This window comes from Delphinapterus leucas, chromosome 3 (genome assembly GCF_059928025.1).
Source record: "Delphinapterus leucas isolate spDelLeu-1000000601 "Yukka" chromosome 3, BTC_Dleu_Yukka2, whole genome shotgun sequence".
Classification (NCBI taxonomy): Eukaryota; Metazoa; Chordata; class Mammalia; order Artiodactyla; family Monodontidae; genus Delphinapterus; species Delphinapterus leucas.
Genome location: NC_143131.1, coordinates 131,369,508 through 131,392,202, shown reverse-complemented (window position 1 = coordinate 131,392,202; position 22,695 = coordinate 131,369,508). Strand labels below are relative to the sequence as shown.

At 43.9% G+C, this 22,695-nt stretch overlaps 1 protein-coding gene across 6 annotated transcripts in view; it reads right to left on the bottom strand.

The window, feature by feature from the left end:
- Window positions 1–22,695, bottom strand: part of GALNT10 (polypeptide N-acetylgalactosaminyltransferase 10) — a 227,749-nt gene that overhangs the window by 143,209 nt on the left and 61,845 nt on the right. Inside the window, exon 1 of one of the 6 annotated variants that reach the window (XM_089909594.1) lies at window positions 7,821–16,172. The exons of the other annotated variants lie outside the window; for them this stretch is intronic. Coding sequence (XP_089765720.1) covers window positions 7,821–7,850 — 30 coding nt within the window. The 5' untranslated portion in view covers window positions 7,851–16,172. Of the gene's footprint in view, window positions 1–7,820; window positions 16,173–22,695 lie in introns of those variants that run through there. 6 annotated transcript variants of the gene reach the window in all.

Genomic DNA, 22,695 nt, shown 5'->3' with positions numbered 1-22,695 from the left:
ATTTCACATGGGACCCTTAATGACGAGGCCTCAGTTTCTTCACCTGTAAAGCGGGGAGGGTAACAGCTGCCCACGCTACTCCATCAGCATATGGAGGCTCAAAGGAGACCACAGACACGAAAGCATTTTGTGACTATGAAGGGCCACATGCGTGGAAGCAGTCCTCACCATCTTCTGAGCTGGGTCACCCACGAAACCAGTGCAGATATCGCTCTGCCCATCCACTTCTTATCTGTAAAAAGCCTGCTGAGTCATCCTCCAGTCTGGCCCTGCCCTTGTTCTTCAGCAGAATGATGCTGAGTTCGGGTAACTCTATAACTGGTTATCCAGTCCCACAATTAGACTGGAGCTAGATAAAAGTCTGGCATGAGGAATACATACTGTCCTGTTCCAACTTCAGGATTCACCACAGGAAATAGATGAGTGGATAAAGGCCAAAAGACGTGAAACACAAGTTTTATTAGGCAGCAGAGCTTCTGGGGGCTCCAGTTTTGAACCAGATAAATGACAAGAGCCCTCCCAGAAAAAGTGTCAAATATGTTCTGAGAGTTGGGATCACTTGATCCCCACCAGGAGTCTCAGCCAAGCCACCTGGATTTGGGGATCAATCTGGCCCTTGGAAGGAGAAAGAGTAGGATTGCTGGGCTCCAGATGTGGGGACTCAGCATCCTCATGTTGGTCAGGTACTTGGACTTCGTATACTAGTTTCAGAGCCCAGACTTCTTCCTTCAGACAAGGGCCCACCTTCATCTGGGTTGTCTCCCTTGGGTCTTCTGACCCAGAGCCCAGTTCCCCCTGCCCTCTGCCAATCCAGCCCTGAGCTCCCTCCCAGACTCTCTAAGGCAGATGTCGTGTTTGCTTTCACCTTGCCAGCCTCCCTCCCTGGTACCGGTGTCCTCCCACCAGCCTGTATCCACCACTGTCACAGGGCTGGAGGCGGCCTGGCGCGGGCTGTGGAAGCCTACCCGGTTCAGCCTGTAGAGTCTGCTGGTCCTGGCCACATCCAGCTTGGCCTTGCTCCAGTTCTCACACTGTCACATTTCTGTCCTGGATGCTGGCTGCTTTTAGTGCCCTTCCAATCCCACCTAGAGGAGGAAGCACATCCTAATGGACCAAGTGGCTCTGGCATATTACAGATCCTGCTCTCAGACCGCCAAACAGATCGATAGGCTTGTTGGCTTTTTAAAATTATGTATTCACAGAATCCTGTAAGAGAGCTAACATTGTTGGGACGTAGGATAAAAGTTCCCGGAAAGGAACAATAATAGCTAACATTTATTGAGTTTAATAGTTTTTAAGCCCCTGCTTAAAAACCTTCAGTGGCTTCCCACACCTCTTAAGATGAAACCAAACTCCTTAACAGCTGTATGAGGTTCTACATGGCCTGGCCTCTGCCCACCTCTCCAGTCCCTCCTCCACATGCTTCCCTGGGTCTCAGAGATCCAGTCACTTTCCTAAGTTCCTCGAAGGTACCTCCCCATTTTTCCTACCATGAGACCTTTGCATGTGGTATTTCCTCAAGGACACCTGTCACACCCTGTTCCTGCTCCACCAAACAAACTTCACATTTCTGCTCAGATGCCATTTTGTCTAGGAAGTCTTCCCTGACTTCTCAGCCTAGGTTTCTGGCAAACACCGCACGGTCCTATCCTTCAGAGCAATAAGTTAGTAAGGAAACCTTCATTTAGGGTGATTATTTAATTCATGCATATCTGTTCCTGGGCTATAAGCTCCATGAGGGCAGGAGCTCACTGTACACCTGGCTTGCTAACACCTAGCACAGCAGCAGACATACAGAGGTGCTCAATAAATGTTAGTGGGATAAACAGAATGAGTGGATGGATGATGGGTGCATACTATGTGCTAGTCTCTTGAATAATTCCCTCTCAATGCATTACCTCATTTTATCCTCAAAACAACCCTAGGAGGTGGGTGCAAGTATGATCTGCAAGTTGCAGACAGTAGCCAGGATTTTACAAGGGTTTAGTAACTTGCCCAAAGCCAAAGATGTAGCAAGTGGTAAACCCAGGTGTGTAGGTCCCCAAGGCTTGTACTCTTTGCTTTGTGCAAGTTGATCCCCATCCAGGCAGTAGAGGACATCTCCAACAGTTATTTGCTCCCTTTGCTTTAGAGTACAAACTCTGCCAGTGGGGTGGACACAGAGGAAGAGAGAGTTTTCTTCTCTCCACATGCCTGGATCTGAGCCACAAAAAGATGAGAGCACCTCAGATTCTTTATATTTTCCCAAATGAATTTTAGCCAAGTTCCCTGAGAACCTCTCAATAATTCCATCTCCCCCCGACTTCCCTCTCTCTTCTGGACGCTCTTGAGACCAAGGCCGGAGTATAACTTGTGAGTGAGAAATAAATCTCTGTGCTGTTTCGACACTGATGTTTCAGGGTTGATCTGTTATATCACCTAACATTACCAGTAAGAATGCATGTCCAAAATCACACATTAACATGCTTCCTTGAGTAGATTTTCCTGAATGGAATTGCTACTGGAATATGCAAGCTATTGGCCTGAACTTGTCTGCTCTATTATCTCTTCCCCAGAGATGCTGTCATCTGGTACTCCCTAATTCCAATGTGATGTTTAGTCTGAAGTGAAGCCAACCCTCTCATAAGCAGTAAAGTGCTTGGACCTTGCTTGGTCAGCCTTTTCAGCCCCTCTGGGAGTGTAGGCTTGTATGCAGGCTCGTAAGAGTCTGGAGCTCCAGGAGTGGGGTGGCCCTGTAACACTATAGTGTTCGGTGGACTGCAGTGTGAATGGACTGTACTGTTCCCAACATCTGAAATGACGTCATGGGCAAACTCCTCAGGAGGAACCTGTTCCCTCACAAGGTGCTTGGTTAACTTCGCTTTGGTGACGAGGTCTGCTAATTGCATTACTGCATGTACCATTTGACCTTGCTAATAACTGCTCAAGCTGCAAACTTACTACAAAAGTCACCATGTTATACGCAATTATTTGGCTCTGTGCAAAAATGTTAATTTCATGCTTTGTAAACACATCTCTTGTAAAAGACCAACCTGCCTATAAAAATTGCTTTTGACATCCCCAAGATAACCTTTAGGGGAACGAAAAGGGGGAAAAAAAGAGGGATATTCTCTTAGTTCATGTCTACAACGTTCCTTCTCATGAGCCTTTTTTTTTTTTAATGACAAAAGAGAAGTGTTGACAGGAAGGTTCACCAAAGACGTAGAGAAATACTCAAATCAATGAAGACTAACTTCTGAGGATGCTAAAATCCTTGCAGGTTCATTGTGCACTTTCAATCAGGTGGAAGGAGTTTGGGAAGCCTGGGAAAGTCACAAGCTACAGGCTGACTGACCTTAGCATCTTAGAGTTAGAGGGCCCTGAGCAATGGTCTGAACAGCTCATTCTGCTGGCGAGGAGAAGGAGGCCCAGAGACGTGATGTCCTGCCAGGCTCCCACCGAGGTCAATGCGGGGGTCAAAAATCCAAGCCCAGGCCCCTGACTCCCTGGTAGTGTGCGCTCCAGCAAGACGTGGCCCTAGGGCAGAGAGAAAATCTAAAGAGTTTTTTTTTATAGTTAAGGATAGTGGCTCCAATATTTCTCTTCCCCAGTGATTTCTTACAGTGCTGTGTGTTCCCTGACATACCCCCAAGAAGCCAGCTGAAGGAGCAGACGGCACAGTTCAATTCAAGAAGCATTTCCTCAACAGCTACTAGCTGTGCTTCCCAAACAGCGACTTGACTTTGTCTTAAATATTCATCTTGCGTCTCAAACCTTACTTTCCACTCTATAATATGGATGTCTTATTTTAACTTTATTTTAATATAAGATTATTGTGTTTCTGTCCTCTCTTCTCCAAAGAGTGTGAGTAAACCTGATGCTTCTGGAAGGCATGCCTTGTTTCTCCAACGTAAACTCACTATATGGAAGCCCATACACAGGCAAAGACCCAATTAACTACAATGTTAGTGGGTGTCGATATCTACAGTGGACCGAAAGGCCAGGCAAAGGGCTGTGGGGATACAAGCAAAGGGGACATTGATTACAACTTGGAGCAAGGTTCTTCAGACTGATGAATACGTTGTTGTTGTTGTTTAAAATGATAGTCCTTAAATTTATGTTCCCTGCTTGTAGATTTTTTGTGTGTGTTTTTTGTTTTTTGACTGTAGATTATTTGAAAAAGAGAAAAGTACACACACACACAAATTTAAACCCCCTATAGGAAACTCAGTAAAGGGTATACCAGATCTCTTTGAAATATTTTTACAGCTGCCTGTGAAATCTACAATTATCTCAAAATTTAAAAAAATTAATTAAAAAAATCCTTCATAATCCCACCAGCCAATAAGAACCACCGTTAATAATTTTGTGGTTACCCTTTTTATCTTGTTTCAATGCATGTGTCTGAAATCTGAAGACCTAATTGGAGGTCTGGAACCTGCTTTCTTCACCTATCACTGTGTCAAGAGAAATTTCCTGTTATTAAAAGTTCTTTGAAAGTGTTTTCAAAGGGTGCATTATATTCTAATACATGGATGAATCATATCCCCTGCTGGACGTTTAATTGCTTCCAATTTTCTACTATTAAAATTTTCTCATGTTATATGTATTTTACTACAACAAAAAACTATTTTCAGTTTCAATAAACATCCTCTACATCTCACATTTCTGATTACCTCCTCAGGCTGGACTCCCAAAAGGAAAATTCCCAGATCATTTTTTTAAGGTTCTTGTTGCACAATAACAAAGTTCTTCCCTGTTGGGAGTGGAGGGAGGTGGGCAACATTTTTTTTTTTTTTCCAGAAATAAGGTTGAAAAATTTCTCAAGAGGTAAACTCCAGGGGACTTCAAAGTGCCTTACTGGTGATTCTCAAATGCAGGGCCATCTGGGAGCTGAGTACAAGGGTCCAGGAAACCCACAAACCCACCTGCGTGCAAAGTGGGGCGGGTGCCTCAAACAGCTGTCATGCTTTCCTCACATCTCAATGCAAAATGGTCTTTGAAGAGAGATGCACTAAACCAGGACATATGAGACTGTCTTTTGTAAAAGGAGGTTGTTCACTCTTCTCCTAGGAGGGTAATAACTTGGGAAATATACATAAACCATTGCTGCTAGGATATAAACAGCATGAAATTATCCCAACTTGGAGCCATTAAAGATGCACATTGTGAATTTAGAATCAAAACACTCTATAAATTCATAGCAAATCTGCACATTGAAAAATCAGCTTGCACACTGTAAAAGCAGTTGTTGGTTTAAAGCCTCTTTTTTGCAAGCGCTCTTGACTATATTTGCTGGATGGGCACGAGGTGTGAGGGTGGTGGGTTTTGCTTGGGGAAGGCCTTGGAGGCATCAGGAAAACGAGGCAGCTCCAAGGTCCCTGCCAGGTCTGACGTTCTCGATGACTGGTTTTACCATTTGTTCTGGAAGGGATGAGTCTAAAGACTGCCTGAGACCCTGCTGATTGTTTTCATACTTGGGGGACTGGGACAAGAAACAAAAGACTTGACAAGATTTCGTATATCGTTCCCTAAATTTAAGTATTGCCAACGAGGGAAGAACATGTCAGGTTTAGAAAACTCACTGAGAACTCCTTCTCTCGAGAAATAATGCTTGCTGGTGATTCAGCATCTCCCACGGAGAGAGAGAAGAAACTCTGCTTCACTTCGGAATGAGGTCAGGGAGGGAGGTGTGAGCAGAGGCCCCCTTGGCCGTCTCTCCAGCCCACGGGAGGGCAGAAGAAAGCCTCTTCTTTTCACAGTCAACACGTGGGCCCGTAGCATTTGGCTAAGTGTCCCTACGAACAGCCAAGTGGGGGTCTGTACTGCTCAGAAATGGAATTCATTTCCCCCGAGGAAGGCTGAGACAAGTGTTTGTTTAGCCTCATCCTAGACAGAGACTAAAGGGTCAAGGGGGACAGCCCAAAGGCCTTCTGACTTACCTCTGTCCCTTAGAATCCTAACATTTCCACCTCCCTTCCTTTTAAAAATATTGTCAACCTATTCATTTGAACAATGTCAACAGAAAAGTTGTAAGAATTAGTAAAAAGAACACCAGTACACCCTTCACTTATGTTTACCAATTATTAATATTTTACCGCATTTGCTCACCAACCATTTATGCATTTTTTGCTGAATCATGTGAAGGTAAACCGCAGATGTCATGACACTTGACCACTAAGTACTTCAGCATGCAATCTCTCAAGCAAAAGAACATTCTCACATAACCACAGTTCCACCGCCACACTGATATAAACTATGGCCTCACATACACTCTACATTCAAATTTCCCCATTGTCCCCCAATTTCTTTTTATTTATTTTTTACAGACACATAATTCATATAACAGAAAATTCACACTTTTAAAGTGTACAGTTCAGTGGGTTTTAATATTCTCACAAAGTTGTGCCATCTTTACCACTATCTAATTCTAGATCATTTTCATCACCCCAAAAAGAAACTCTGTACCGTTAATTGGTCCCTCTCTATCTCTCCCTCCCTATCGGCCCTTAGACCACTAATCTATGTCCCATCTCTATGGACTTGCCTATTCTGGACATTTTATATACATGGAATCATAGAATAAGTGGTCTTTTGTGTCTGACTTCTTTCAGTTAGCATAAAGGTGTAGCATGGCTCAGCAGTCCATTCCTTTTTACAGCTGAATAATATTCCATAGTAAGGATGCACCAAATTTTGTACATCCATTCATAATTTGACAGGCATGTGCGTTGTTTCCACCTTTTGTCTACTATGAATAATGCTGCTATGAACATTCATGTACAGGTTTTTGTGTGAACATATGTTTCATTTCTTTTAGGTATATATCTGGGAGAGGAATTGCCGGGTCATATGGTAACTCTATGTTTAACTTCTGGAGGAACTGCAGACTACTTTCCAAAGCAGCTGTACCATTTTAGTCTCACCAGCATTGAATAAAAGTTCTAATTTCTCTACATCCTCACCAACACTTGCCATTGTCTGTCTCCAAACCGCTTGTATAGGTATCTTTTTCTCAAACCAAGATAGAATCACGGTTTTGCATCGTATTTACTTCCCATGTCTTTTTCATTTTCTTGAATCTGGGCCAATCCCCAACCTCCTTTTGCCTTTCCCAGTGTTAACATTAAAATAAAGGAATAAAAACAGAGCCTAGTCCAGAGAAGGCCTTCATCCCTGATTCTGGTGGATCCCACTGCACCTGTCTCTTACCCATTGCACTGACAGCCTGGGGCGCTGAGCATGCAGCCTTCGGGGAGGTAACCACCCCAGCCTGCTAAGACTTCTGGCTGGGAGCCCAGCTCAGTGCCAAGCAGAATGATCTGGTGCCTGTTAACTGGGAAATGTTTCTGTTCGGCATCAACAAGGAGCTCAGGGAAAGGGCAGCAAGTCAGGCTGAGGTGGAGGACGGCGCATCTTCAGGGCCCTGGGGGATCTGGGACACCTGCACAGCTGGGCTGCCTCGAGTTTTGAAGTTAACTGGGGCCGCTGAACTACAACAGGGGCTGGCTCTGGAGAGGGACACCCGCAAGCCCCACCACAGTAATGAGCTCTGACATGCTGCACATCACAGACTAGCCAATTAAATACTCCACAGCTTCTCCAGCAGGAGTGAAGACTTGGAGCACTGAGCTGAGGGGAAGGAATCAGGGAACCTGGGAACAGGTCTTGGCTTAGCTTCGGAATCCCTGCACGATGCTGGCAGGTAAATCAACCTCTCTGGGGCCCTCCCTAATCTATAAGGTGGGAGGAGAAGAACACATGTGAGGTGTCTTTCATCTCTAGGAGCTAAATGCAATCCAGCTACAGCCTGTGCTGTCACACTACTACCAGTAACTCACGTGAACTATCTCTTCACATTTCTGTAGCATGTCATGGCTCTTCCAGGTATGTTATCTTACTTGTCCCCGTAGACGGTAGAAGGGGGTCAAGTTATCCCCATTTTGCAGATGCAGGCTCACAGATCTGGGGTGACCTCATTCATTCTTGAACAATAATCACGAGGGGTCCACCACGTGCCAGGTGCCATGTCGGGCTCTGAGGGCACCACATCGAGCCAGGTAGGGGGTAATCTCCCATCCTGAGCTTTCAGTTGTGCAGGAGAGACAAACAATTAAATAAGCAATAACAAAATGTGAACATTGCTAAGCTGAGGGAACCGCAGAGTCCACGCAGGGCCCCTAACCTGGGCTTGTGATTTACCTCAGGTGTTGTTCACAGAGGGCATGACTCTGAGTCCAGGGCTTTCTGGTCTACCAAGGTGGAGGGAGCCACATGCCTCAGGTTGGAAGAATAAAACTCTTGCCAGGGCCCTACTTGGCCTGTGGGAGAAGGGCAACAGAACACTTTTTCCCTAGGCACTGAACACAGAGCTGAGGAATGGGCGAACTCCGGTGCCCAAGGGCCTCAACTCCTGAAGAGCCCAGAGGTCAGGGATTTTAGGTTCTGAGTAAACTCCCTGAGGTCCCTGACTGCACCAGCAGCATGTGACACTGCCGGACAGCGCCGAGAGCCAGGTCCTTCTCCTTCTGGGCCTTCGTTTCCCAGGTCCCCAACTTGTGACATGCTCAGGTTGAACTAATGCTTGCTCTTTAGGGCAAATCTATAAGGACCCTTCAAAACTTCATCTCTTCCTTTTTTCCATCAAAAACCAAAGACAAGGCATGAGTTGGTGTGTTTCAATGGTGCCTCATAAAATAAAATTAACAGTGTTGGGGATCCTTACTGACCTCTGAAGTCAAATTCGTTAAGGCTGATTGGCTGGATGCGGCTGCTTAATAATGGGTCACCCCCTCCACCCCACCTCACATTCCAGTGCAGTTAATGGGGCCATCCCGTAACTCATCCTATGAGACAGAGAGGGGAGAGAGCAACCGGTGTCTATTTTCTGCAGAAGCTGGTTCATAAAGCAGTATTTATACATTCCCTTTAACCTGATACTGCATAAGATCTATTACCACTTAATTAAACTGTAACCTTTTTTTTACATTGACTTCTGGTGGTGATCAGCATCTAAACTTACAGATCCACAAGGCCGCACTGACTTGGTGAAGAAGCTAAATATTCACTCAAAAGAGCAATGAACCGTGCAGAACCATCAACAGCAGTCAATAAAGGCTTCATGTTAAACAGAATTTAAAGAGATGGTATTTGCTACTTTCCTCCCTTGAGAAACATATGCCTTTAAAACTTATTTTCCACCCTTGAATTCCCAGTGACTAGAGTGGTTTTGACAATTTTCGGATTTGTTGAAAAGGAACGATTAGAAAACTTCGTTAGAGGCATTTGCTTTCGTCTAAAAGGGTGTGCGTCCTGGATCCTGCCACTGTCACGAAGGGAAAAGAGACAGGAGACTAATTAAGTAACAAAGGCTCAGCCAGAAACCTCCGTTTCGGAGGCATAATCTCCTTTGCCAGGCGAGGGGCAGCTGACAGGCTACACGCTCACTCCAGCCTCCTCGGCTTAATCCTCCCTCCTCAGCAAGAAGCGTTCCGACAGTGTCTGGAATAATAATGTAATTATGGACAGCTAAAACACCTCATCCATGAAGGACGAGAATTTGGAGTCTTTCAAATATGGGAAAAAGAATCAAAAGACCAAACAGTGGCTCTTTTTTGGGCAGGAGTGGTTAGAACTGTCTCTCTTTCTCTTTTTTTTTTTTTTCCCAACTAAAGTACATATGCTTCTCAGAGGGAAAGTACTGCTTATGACCAAGGTCTGATGGCTAGTTAGGTCACAGTGGCCTCTGCACTCGCTCAAAACACAAACCCCAAATCCTCAAGTATCTTTCCCTCACCAAAAAGCCTATTTTTTGTGTGTTTGTTTCCTCCTTTCACAGTTCTTTCTTGGGTCTAGATTATAAAGTCCTCTCTGTTCTGAAGGAAAAGATGCACGATTAATGGGTAGGGACTGTGTTTTATGATTTTTCTATTCCCTAGATTTAGAACAGTGACTGTTACACAGAGGTGCTACATATATGTTTGCTGATACTTCATGTTAAGTTCAATGTAACTTGGCTAATTTCAATTTGAAACAATACCATCTTGCAGAATATTTTGAGTGCAGGGGCTTATACAATGTGTACATATTGTAAAAACCAAAAGCCAAAACCAGAGCCATGATTTTCAAAGAGCAGCCAGAGATGCTTAGGGGTTCAACAGAGTGGGCTCAGGGGTAGTGTCTGAGAGGCAGAGGGGAAGAGGCTCCTGGGCTGCTGCCCCCATCCCATGTCCACTTCATTAAAAACAGGTCACTTCTACCTGTTTTCTATGCTAGACTTTCACATAAAACATCCCTTGAAGAAAAATGTCCCAAACTGGACATTCACATAGTCTCAAAGTATTTCCCTACAAGAGACTCATTAATTGCAAAGGGGAAAATAGTAATTTACCCTAGAGGAACCTGGCCTACATGATCTTAACATCACTGGTAATAAGACATCCTGTACCTCTGATACGATGCCCCAAGAAAAGCACATGTCACTTCTGTGGTACTTTTGCTCAAATGCATCAAACTAATCATGAGAAAACATCAGACAAACCCAAACTGGGGGACATTCTACAAAATAATTGGCTATTCTTTTCAAAAGTGTCAAGGTCACGAAAAACAAAAAGACTGAGGAAACGCCACAGATTGGAGGAGACTAAGGAGATGTGACAGCTAAATGTAATGTGGGATCTGGAAACAGAAAAAAGGACATTAGTGGGCAAGGTTCAAATAAGGTCTATAGATTGGTTTATACTGTTTCATGGTCTAGATAAGTGTACTATGGTTGTGAAAGATGTTAACATTCGGGGAAGCTGGGTGAAGGGTACAAAGGATTATTTTTGCAACTTTTTTTGGGTAAATCTAAAATTATTTCAAAATAAAAAGTAAAACAAAAAAGGTTTCTGAACTAAATAAAGTCTAAAAAACTACCATCCAAGAGAAATAACAATTGCACTTTTGGATTGTCATCAAATATGACAGAGGCAGGCCTCACTGGGGAACAACAATTATTCAGCTTCATGATAAAAACTATGAGTTTTGAATAGTCATGAACAGCCAGGGCACTGGTGGTCAGAGTCCCAAAGCCTTCACCAATCTCTTCCCAGTATGGGTCCACACTGAACAAGTCCCATAGCACTTGGATTTATTTTATAGAAAAATAACAGAACTCCGGTCTTGCCAAGTCTATGAATTTAGGTATATGTGTGAATTTCAATGTTATTCATTTTTAAAAGTTTGACTGTCTGGTCTCTCCTGGCAATGCTCAATTATTCCTGAGACCAAGCAGTGATGAAGAACAGCTCAAGACAATACACACTGAAGAAGCAAAAAGCAGCTTAGAGGTACTGGTGAAGAGGCAAAGAGCCTAAGTAGCCTCTGAATGCATTAGAGGTCTACTTCTCCCTAAAGGCACATGGACATGAATGGGAGAAATGGATAGGTAGGGAGGGAAGATGAACTCCAGCTAGCAACTGAATCAACTCAGGTTTCTTCTGAAAAACTCCTAAGAATTTAGCCTTCTATTCCATAATGTACTCACAGTTATTTTCATATAAGTATTGTCATCCCCCCGATCTCCACCACTACTAAATCATGTCCAGCAAAGAAGGGTCATGTTTATTCTGTGGATTCTCATACGTACTGACATATACCCTAACTTCTGGAAGCGTGGAGCAAAATGGCTTAGAAAACGTTTATTTATGTTCATGTATCAGCATCTTCTGTTGGTACAAAGAAGTGTTTTACGAAATACACCTTTTACAGATTTAAATCTTAAAAGCACAAAACATATCTGTAAAATCCACTCATCCACAAAACCTCACTCCCTAATAATGCCAGAGAAATGAAGCACTGCTCTGCTAGGAAGCTGTGTTAAGACCCTAGGAAATCTGTATTGTACACATATTAGTTACTCATGGGAAAATAAAGCTTGCCCTTTCTTTTTCTATTATGAAAGGTATGGGTTTGGCAAATGTCCCAATGGTCCTTTTATTTTTTTAAGAGTATATGTGAATTGCTTATAACATATTACCTGTTTTTGAAGGGCTATTAAAATTCTGTATTTGGCCCTTTTTTCTTGGAAAGCCCGATTCTTATCCATAGTGTTTTTTGGTCCTAAGCACACTTAATGAACATTAAAATATCTGCTGTTTTAAATACAAAAGCAGGCAACTGCCCTCCCAATCTTCATTCCTTTGCTTTTGTAGAAGCTACACGCTGACCTTGGGGAACCAGCCCTCCCCCACTGTCAGTGCATGAGGTTTAGGGAGCTGGCCTCCCCCTCAGTTCCACGAGTGACGACTTGACTCATATACCAGAGTATGGTTTCCTCCTGACTACGAACAAAGGTTTAGAGATAAGTCATAAACCAGAGTGGACACAGGAGGTTGGCTCAGGGACTATGAGTACAAGGATCGGGAAAGGGCCTTTCTCCTGCTGCTGGAGCTGTCAAAGGCCTCCTGCCGCCATGAGGGGCGTGAGCCAGTCTGAGGAGAAGCAACCAGCATCAAGCATAGATTACTGAAGACACTGAAGCCCCAGGATTCAGCCACGCCTGAAGGCAGTGCATCCCTAGTCTTTTCAGTTACATAATCCAATAAATTCCCTTTTTCGCTTAAGCCAGTTTGAGAAGAGTTTCTGTCACTTGCAACTCAGAGTCCTAATACAAACATGCTTTAAAAAATAGAAAACATTAGGAAGGCAGAGATGAAGTGAGGTTTGCTAACCTCTAAAATTCAACTTAAAGATTTAGCGTCAGGCAGCTTCACTCAGATAAAAGTACAATCATAAGGGCAAGAAAGCATAAAGAAGTCAACAAAACATTGGTTTTGAAGTCAGCAGACAGGATTCAAAACTGACTCTGTAAGTGGCCAGATGAGAGGCTTTGGGCATTTGCTGAACCTCTCTGGGCCTCAGTTTCTACACATATAAAATGGGAGTGACAACTTCACAGGGTTAGTGTAAAAACCACAAAGAGGTGAAATAGCAAAGCATTGCCCAGTCAAATACGATCATTTCTTTCCTCTGCTAGGGTGCAAGATAAGATGGGCGGGGATGGTGTGAGCAGCTGGGTTTGGGGAGACAGCTGTTGAAGCCCACATAGAAGTGTTAACATCAAAAACATCAGTGGCTGACTATTAAACAAGGGCAGAAACCAAGCCACCTCATCCAAACAGTGTGACAGTGTTTGAAGACAAATACGAGAACCAGATCATCACAAACCCTCCCTCTCTCATGGGACTGTTTACTCCTAACATTTAAGAACACAATTACGTTCAGCTAATGGAACTTCTAAGGGCTTACCTGGTACCTGGCTGGTTCTTGTGACCCACAAGGAAAACCTCACTCACTTGGTGATATGAAATAATAAGTAGATGAAAGACATGAGTTAAAAAAGGAAAATAGATTAAATGAGACAACAGTCAAAGAAAAGAGGTCTCAAACTAGAGGTCTAAGGTCACCTCCAATCTACAATACAAGGGACCACACACAGTGCTTTTTAAAGACAAAACCATATGTTGACAACCACCAGAAATCCAGAAAGTTCTCTGAAAGATCCAAATGTCCAGCTTCTCTTACGTAACCGGAAGACCTGGCAACCCAGCATAGCCGCTCTTGACAGCAGCTAAGCAACCAGCAGAGGCCCCACTAGAGGGGGTGTGTTCCACACTCTCCCCAACCTGCCCCACTCCCTTGCACAGCCAGGCATCATTCATGCAAGGAGCCTTCAGAACCCCTTCAGGAATCTGCATTTGTTACCCATGAAAAACAAGTAGCTCAGAGACCTCAGGGAGCCATCATAAGGCTCTTCCTCTGTCAACCGACCCACTCCAGAGGCAAAGGTTACTAAGAAATGAAGGCTTTGGTGGCGGTGGATGCACAACTCTGTGGCTATACTAAAGCCACTAAAACATACACTTTAAAATGGCAAACTTTATGGTATGGTATGCTATGGTAAATTTATTAAATTATACCCTAGTACAGCTGTTATTTTAAAAAAGAAGAAGAAACAAAGGTTTCCTGTAGGGCAAGGTCTTGACTAGACTGTAACACTGACAAGGCCTAGCCTTGGTAACCTCCCAGGTTCCCTTTTAGTGGCTCTTTCCTGCCTGTGGAAAAGGAACCTGGTTTTCAGCCAGTAACAAGAGTAGGAAAGTATGAGAAGGTAGAAGGCACATTGGATCTGTAGTCTGGAAGCCCTGCTCTGTCATTTCCTGGCTGTGTGGGGCAATTTGCCTCTCTGGGCATCAGTGTCACTACTATCAAATAAGGATGATTTATAATCCTTGATCTGTTTAGATCAAGGGTAGTTTAGACCAACAGTAGAGAAAAGAGATGAGAAAGCATTTTTGTAGATTGTAAAGGGTCACGCCAGGTGTAACAAATACAGGCCAGGACACCAGCATCTCTGTCCTATGCCCGTGATAGACTAGTTAATTAATCATGAACATCTCATGGTAGCAAGCACTGCAGCTGCTTATCTAAGAGCCTTTTTCCCCTTATGCCATGCTGGCAGAGCCCTAATTTTGTTATAGTTACCATATTTCCTTCATATAATTGAGGAATCTATCTTGGTGAGTCTGGGCCAATCTTGGTGGTCCCATTTTCCTTACTAAGGATTGGTTCAAGGATAGAACCAATTGAGGGAGTCTGTTGGGGTTAGAGGCAGGGGTTGGGGAAGGATTTCCTCACTGATTAAAAGGTGACAGGCAGAAAACACTCTCTTCTCTGCTCCTGGCAGGAGCTCCTGTAGGAATCTTGTATCTCTGAGGGGAAAAAAAACAGACATACTGAGGCTGAAAGAAAAGAAAGATGGAAAGAAACACGTCTCTGATGACATCTTTGAGCTGTTAAACTAACTAGCTCTGAAGCAGCCTGAACCCTGGACTCCTTGTTATTGCAATATATTAAACCCTCTTACTGTTTCAGTTATTTTGAATTGACCTGTTACTTGCAGCCGAAAGCACCCTAACTTATAAACCTGGAGAGCTGTGATGTGGTCTTAGACTCCTTCTTAAACATAAGGCTTCAGAAAGTCATTATCAACCAATGAGAATCACCATCTGACATAAAAATGTATTTGTCTTCCTAGGGTTATGGACATTTTTCAAAGAGGCATTGATGCCAGTAAATAATTCCTGACTGGATGTTATCCCGTTTAGTTAATAAAAGTTGTCTGAAGACAGAAAAAAAACACTCCACAGAAATTTTACTAACAAAAGGGCTGCATAAAACAAATACCTCCAGGTAAATATTTCTTCTGCCAACAGGAACAATTCCCTGCATAACCTCAACATTTATGAGCATCTACTATGTCTCTCAGAGGCACTGGAGGAATTAACGTGATGAAGAAAGATGGCAGTAGAGGTGGCACGGTTCTTCCACTATCTCTGAATCCCCACATAATTGCACAAAGCAAATAGATAACAAAACCCATGGAACAACAATTACAACCAGATTAGCTCACAAGGCATCCCCATGAACCCTAAAATACAAATAGGTGAGTGAGAACAAGACACCAATAAGCACTAGTCTTACATGTTATTGGTGTCTGTACAGGGGGATAAAAAGAAGCAATGGGAGCAGTGGCTGCTAGTCCTAGAGAGGATACCATACAGCCAATGGGCATTCACTGGGGAAGCACAATACATCAGTGTGAGAACAGCAGCTAAAACTTGGAGGGTTCTTGCCCAGTCTAGTAACAGATGAGTACAGGAGGGCCACAGTAAGCAGGTCTGATAGGGCTGGAGCAGCCCAGCCCCTATGAACTCTTGAAGCTGATCTGCCAGGGCAGATCAACATCTGCACTGAGGAGAAACTGCTGAGTGAAGTCCAAATTGAACAGGACAGGAACGATGGAGATAGAGGAAAGAGGAGTTTCAGATACAAGTGGGAGAAGGAAACAGAGCCAGGAAATCTAAGAAAGCAAGCCACCATATTTTTGCTTATCTATTTATTTATTTTTATTTTACTTAGGCCTTATGATAAACCTATGAGATGTGGGTGGTATTAACTATCCCCATTTTATTTATTTGCTTGTTTATTTATTTATTTATTTTTGGCCACACCATGCACCATGCGGGATCTTAGTTCCCTGACCAGGGATCAAATCCATGCCCCTGCAGTGGAAGTGCAGAGTCTTAACCACTGGACTGCCAGGGAAGTCAAGCCACCATATTTTTTAAACATTACACACCAAAAAAAGAGAGAGAGAGACAGGGAGAGAGAGGGAGGGAGAACAGGAAGCTCCATGAAGTTAGAAAAGCTTTCCTAAACCCCACCTTTTTATGAAAGTTCAAGAAAATAAATTTCACCAAAAAATGAACAACGGCAAAGTACTGATGTCAAATCTTATGCTAAATTATTATCTGAAAAAGAACAGGAAGAAGGATAGTATTCCTATGAGCAATGAAAGCATGCTTGAAAGACATGCTCATAAAATAGGTCAAAACTGTAACCTAGTATTTCAAAACAAGCTTGAAAGACATTAACAAAATGCTCCAAGATATGAAAGAATAACATAAATTAGAATTAGAAAGACTCAGAAATGAGGTAACAAACCAGAAAAGAATTAGCAATAAAAGAAGAAATCATTTCAGAAATGAACACTAAACTAGAAGAAACAAAGAACAAACAAAAAAACCCCGTATCAGTTAATGCCTCCAATAGGTAAAAAGAATAAAAATTTTAAGTCAAGAAGAAATTTTTTAAAAAGAATAAGGAGAAAGTGAAAAATAATGAAGATAAGCAAAAAAGATCTAGCATATATATAAGAGGAGTCTCTGAAGAAGAAAACCACAAGATAACAGAAAAAATACTAAAACTGTAATTCAAGAAAAATTTCCTAAAATTTAAGAAAAAAGATTTGAAAGTACATATTGAAAAAGCAAATTGCATAACTAAGAATTTCAATCCAGGACAACCGATACTAAGGCATAATCCAATAAATTTACTGAGAGAACAGAAGGAAGAAAGGGGTGGGGAGGGAGTATACTTTTGGGTGCCTAAAAAAAAGGGGCAAGGTACTCATAAGGCAAAGGAAATTAGATTATCACCAGACTTTCTGACAGTAACACTCTGTGTCAGAAGAAACTGGAATTAACATATTCAAGGCACTCAAGGAAAGAAAATGTGAACCAAGAATTTTATACCTAGCAAAACTAGGTATAAAAACTAGCAAAACATTTGTGGCACAAATGTTATCAACATTTAAGAACTCAAGAAATATTGTTCTTGTTCCCATGAGCCCTTTCTAAGGAATCTAATAGAAAACATGCTTCAGACAACCAATCTGACTAGAGAGGTATCAACATACGGGCTGATGGTGAACATTAAATACATAGCTACCTGCAGAACTAAGATAAAGTGAGAGTGAAGGGGGAAAGGGTAGTATAATACAGATAAAGGACAACTATTTAAAAAATGGTGTGAGGGGCTTCCCTGGTGGCGCAGTGGTTGAGAGTCCGCCTGCCAATGCAGGGGACACGGGTTTGTGCCCCGGTCCGGGAAGATCCCACATGCCACGGAGCAGCTAGGCCCGTGAGCCATGGCCACTGAGCCTGCGCGTCCGTAGCCTGTGCTCTGCAACGGGGAGGCCACAACAGTGAGAGGCCCGCGTACCACACACACAAAAAAAGTGAGGTGAGAATGGGGAGTGTATATGCAAAAAAGATTTTTTAGTGTTTTGAGTAATCATATATATATATATATATATATATTTTGTGTGTGTGTGTGTGCTACTCGGGCCTCTTACTGTTGTGGCCACTCCCGTTGCAGAGCACAGGCTACGGACGCGCAGGCTCAGTGGCCATGGCTCACGGGCCTAGCTGCTCCGTGGCATGTGGGATCTTCCCGGACCGGGGCACGAACCCGTGTCCCCTGCATCGGCAGGCGGACTCTCAACCACTGCGCCACCAGGGAAGCCCAAGAGTAATCATATTTTAGTAATATTATTATTCTGATATTGCTGTGTATATAATGTGAGATGAGAAAAAAGAGTCTTATTCTACTATCTCTTATATTATTGAAAGCCTGGGTTTTTGATATAAAGAAAGGAGATAACAGGGCTTCCCTGGTGGCGTAGTGGTTGAGAGTCCGCCTGCCGATGCAGGGGACACGGGTTCGTGCCCCGGTCCGGGAAGATCCCACATGCCGCGGAGTGGCTGGGGCCCGTGAGCCATGGCCACTGAGCCTGCGCGTCCGGAGCCTGTGCTCCGCAACGGGAGAGGCCGCAACGGGAGAGGCACGTACCGGAAAAAAAAAAAAAAAAAAAAAAAAGAAAGGAGATAACAGATGTAGTAGAGAAAAAGAAGAAGAAAAAATACCTCTAGAATCTTGAATTTAAATTAAACATATATTTCCAATGTCATTGGGTATTTTATCATTAAATGTAAATAAAATATAAATATAAACTTATTTATAATCTTCCACCGCTGTCCAATGAAAAGGTCAGGAGCAAGTCCAGTGGCAAAGAGCATCTCTAGTCTCCATATAATGGTCTTAAAATATCATTCCCCACTAAAAGAAATCAAAGGGCTTCTTTGAGAAATGACTGATTCTAGGTCCAAGCGAGGAAATGTGCCAGATGAATCTGAAACATCATTATATAGCAGAGAGAAAGGAAGCTATCAAAGATTAGTGCGGCATGCCATAGGACTCGGGATCCAACTTGAAGAGACTTCCAACGAATAAATGAAGAAGAAATGATAGAATCAGAATACCAAGAGACTTTATGTGCTTCCTGACAAAGAAGCATAATATCACCTGTATTCTTGCCAGAGGGATCAACATCAGTCTGACTGAGGCTCTGGATCCAGCTGTTGATTTGCAGAAAATAAAGAAAACTGATAAGCATGATAACTTGAGCCACGAATGTGCAATCAGCAAAATCTAGACTGTTGGAAACTTGACCAGCCAGGGTTCTTAATAGATAAATTATAAGTAAAAGAAAGGACTGGAGTGGAAACCTGTAGATTAAAACAGACTATAAAAACATCATGTTTAAAAATGGGTAATACTAAACTGCTAGGGATGCACAGTGGTGTGATGAATCTATTTTTTAAATGAAGGGAAGTGACTGATGTAAAAGTAAGGTTACTATTAGGGAGCGAAAGGGAATGATGATTGAATTGGGCACAAGAAGGGTTTCTGGAGGGACTGGCAATGTTCTATTTTCTGGCAGGTGGTCACTGCAAGGAAAGTCACCATAATAATTCATTAAGTTTGAAGTTGTTTTGTGTGGTTTTCCGTATCTTGTATTTTACTTTGTATTAAAAAGACTTTCTAAAAGATAGGGATGGGAAGGAGAAGAGAAAGTCTCCATTTCTTTTCTTCTTTTTTTTGGCCATGCTGCACGGCTTGTGGGATCTCAGTTCCCCAACCAGGGACTGAACCAGGATCACGGCAGTAGAAACACTGAATCCTAACCACTAGACCACCAAGGAACTCCCAAGGCTCCATTTCTATACCTTTCCCTTGACATGAGTTGAGAGACAAGGAGTATTCCAGACACAGGACACAGATTAAGCAAAGGCAAGGAGGTAGAAATGTGGCAAATTCTGGCAACAGGAAATGGTCCTGTTTGGCTGCCCGATGGCTCTACACAGAGAACAGTATGAAATAAAACCGAGAATTATAAGTTGAGGGCATACTGTGGAAGATTCATCATGCCGGGACCAGATATCTGTACTTAATTAGTCTTAGGCAGAGGAGAAAGGATAAATGTTTCTGAACAAGGACTGACTCCTAGATTGAGCAAGCCTGGTGGTCATTTCTCACTCCAACCCCGTCCTCCTTCCTAACAAAGCTCTGATTTTTTTGTCCAGTTATCCATCCTGCAGGTTTTTGTTTCTACAGGTGATAGCTGGAGCTACAGCAGCCATCTTGAGACAATGAGGAACTTTAACCTCAGGAGAACATGCCGAGTATGGCAAAGCAGAAAGATGGCAGGAATACAAATCTCAGATAATGTTGCTGAGCCACTGAATTAATTAATCTCACAGTTGTCCTTCTGCTAGGGTTCTTGTTATGTGAGATAATGAATCTCCATATCATTATGTGCAGCTGAAAGCAGCCCAAATTATAAGTGTTAAGGGGAAATCATAAAAAAGCCCACTCCAAGAAATACCTTTAAACAGTCCCCATGCTCTTAGTGGTCCAGAGGACTCATGACCCATTGGTTGCCCTGAACAATCAATTTCCCATTTCTGCAGAAACACACAGAAGGTTCCAGCAGCCAGCTTAAGTTTACCACTTAATCACACAAGTCTAGCTGGTGTCAAGCTCTTAAAGGAGCTGATCCCAGGGAATGGGGAGAAAAATGAAAAGGAAATAAAGTTGAACGGTTGCCTGCAGAGAACACCAGCTGTGCGTTATTGATTTCCATGTAATCTCCATTTGTCTCCCTGGAATTTCTTCATCATATCTCTGGCACAGGGTCACAGAGAGGCGTGATGCTGCTCATGCCTGGAGTTTGATCAGGAAAAAAACATTCCCTTATATGCCCTTGAAGGCCAAGGGGGCCAAGATGAGTGCTCTGGTGGAGAGCAAGAGAGAGAAGATTTTCCTTGCCTTGCCCCAGTGGCAAAGCTCAGGCCACAGGCCACTGAAACCAAGGTGGAAGTTTAGCCTATTGGCTACCTACCCTATTAGGAGTCTGATCTCTCAAGGTGGTGAGCCCCTAGGATCTAGGAGTTTATGCCCATCCTGGGTGTTTTTAATCCATCGGCTGTTCAGGGCAGGTGTCTTAGCCCTGACAATAGCTGGTATATGGGGTTCCTCCACTGACATATCCATCCCCAAAACCACACAGTGAAACAAGTTATTCGAAGGATCTGGACTTGGGGTGACCGGTGATGGGGAAAGATTAAACAAGAGTAGAAGAAGATGGAAGGGCAGGGTGAATTGTACCCTGTTGTCATTTCAAAGTGCCGCCCCTTTCACTGGTTTGACGCTCTATGTTGTAGACTGAATGTTCTATGGTATTAATATGAGAGTGTCCATTTGCCTGGTGTGTCCCTGTCCACGGGGATGGAGCCATAAGCTCAAGGGACAGAGGGAGCACCTAGGACAGTTGTGCTTAAAGTGCAGTCCCCACTCCAGGAGCAGCAGCATCCCCTAGAAAGTGACGAGAAATGCAAATTCCCAGGCCCTACCAGCCCCGCCCGACTGAATCACAACTCTAGGAGTGGGTCCCAGAAATATGTGTTTGAACAAGCCCTCCAGGTGACTTTCATGTACAGGAAGACCAGACCAACAACCTTATTATGCAGGGAGGTAAAGGGGGGGCCCAGGGACTTGAAATGACTTATTACTTAGGGTCCTGTGGCTGAAAAGCAGCAGAGGCTAAACTAGTCTGACTCCCAGTCTAGAGCCTTTCCCACAGCATCAGAAAAGAAAGTAAAGCTGTGCCGCCGCAAAGCCGCTGCAAGCTATTTCAAAGCCATGCTCAGCCGCTCCCAGTGCTTCTGCATACCTCCCGACAGCTTCTCTGGAGCTCTAATTTGGGACAATAAGACCAGGGCACCCTACCCGCTTCTGCCTCCTCTATGTGGCCGGCAGCAGAGGACAGTGCCCCCGTTCACCCAGTGACGGAAGCCAGAGATCCCAACAACTGTGGTCCAGAATAACTAAAGCAGGAGCTGGAAGCAGACTGCCTGGGTGCAAACCTCAGCTACGCGACTTGTTCTCTGTCACTGTGGGCAAGTTCTCACCTTTCTGAGCCAGTTTCCCAGCTGTTAACGTGAGGACAGCGTATTTACAGGGACAACGCCTGTGGTGAGGCTGAGATGAGATAACCTGTGTTGGGTGCTAAGCACTGCGCCTGGCACACAGCTAAGTAATCCATGCGTGTCAGCTGTCACTGCCCTCCTCAGCATCACCTTGCCCCTCCTCCCCATGTCCCCCTAACAACCAAGTCACGCTGACTGCACCTCTTTGACTGTTCCCACATCTGGCCTCTTCTCTGTCTTTGCATGTCCATCCCCACTGCCACACTATGTTCTGGTCCTCATCTCGTGCCCCTGTCTCCTGGCCTCCAGTCCCCCTTCTAGTCTGTTCTCTGGGCTTACAGTCCAGTGAGCTTTCTAGATTGCAAAGATGAGCTGCTCATTCTTCCTCGTGAGCTTCCCAAGTCCCCACATCTTCAGGGTCGAGTTCTAGCTCCTGGGCAGAACCCACAAGGCCCCTGGGGATCAGCATCCCATCTTTATCTTACACCTGGGTTCCCCCCAAGTTGACCACATGCTCCACACCTAAATACTTTTTGGACACAAAAACTGTGGACTTTTCACACCACTGTGCTCTGTTCCCTCAGCCAGGAATGCTCAACCATCTGCCTGGCAAATCCACACTCATCTTTCCAGACGTAGCCCAGAGCTGGCACCTCCTTAAAGTCTTGTTCTCAGGCAGAAGGCATTGTCCCTGTTTTGTGCCCCCTCTGGCTGCTGTACCTGCTTCTCTCACAGTACCTGTTCCATTTTACTGGACATGTTTCCACATCTGCCACCCTTGCTGTCTGCTGGACTGTCACTCTTTCCTGAGCACTCTCCCTGGCATAGAAAAGGCATTCTAAACTTATTTATTAAATGGGTAAGTGCTAGACTCCCCCAGTCTCACCAGTCCCAGCGCTGCTCTCTGGGATCACAGAACAAACCTGCTCTTGTAGTCCCCAAGAAAGCCTCTGAGGGGTTGAAATCCATCTCTTGATGAAGCAGGTTGGAATAATTCACG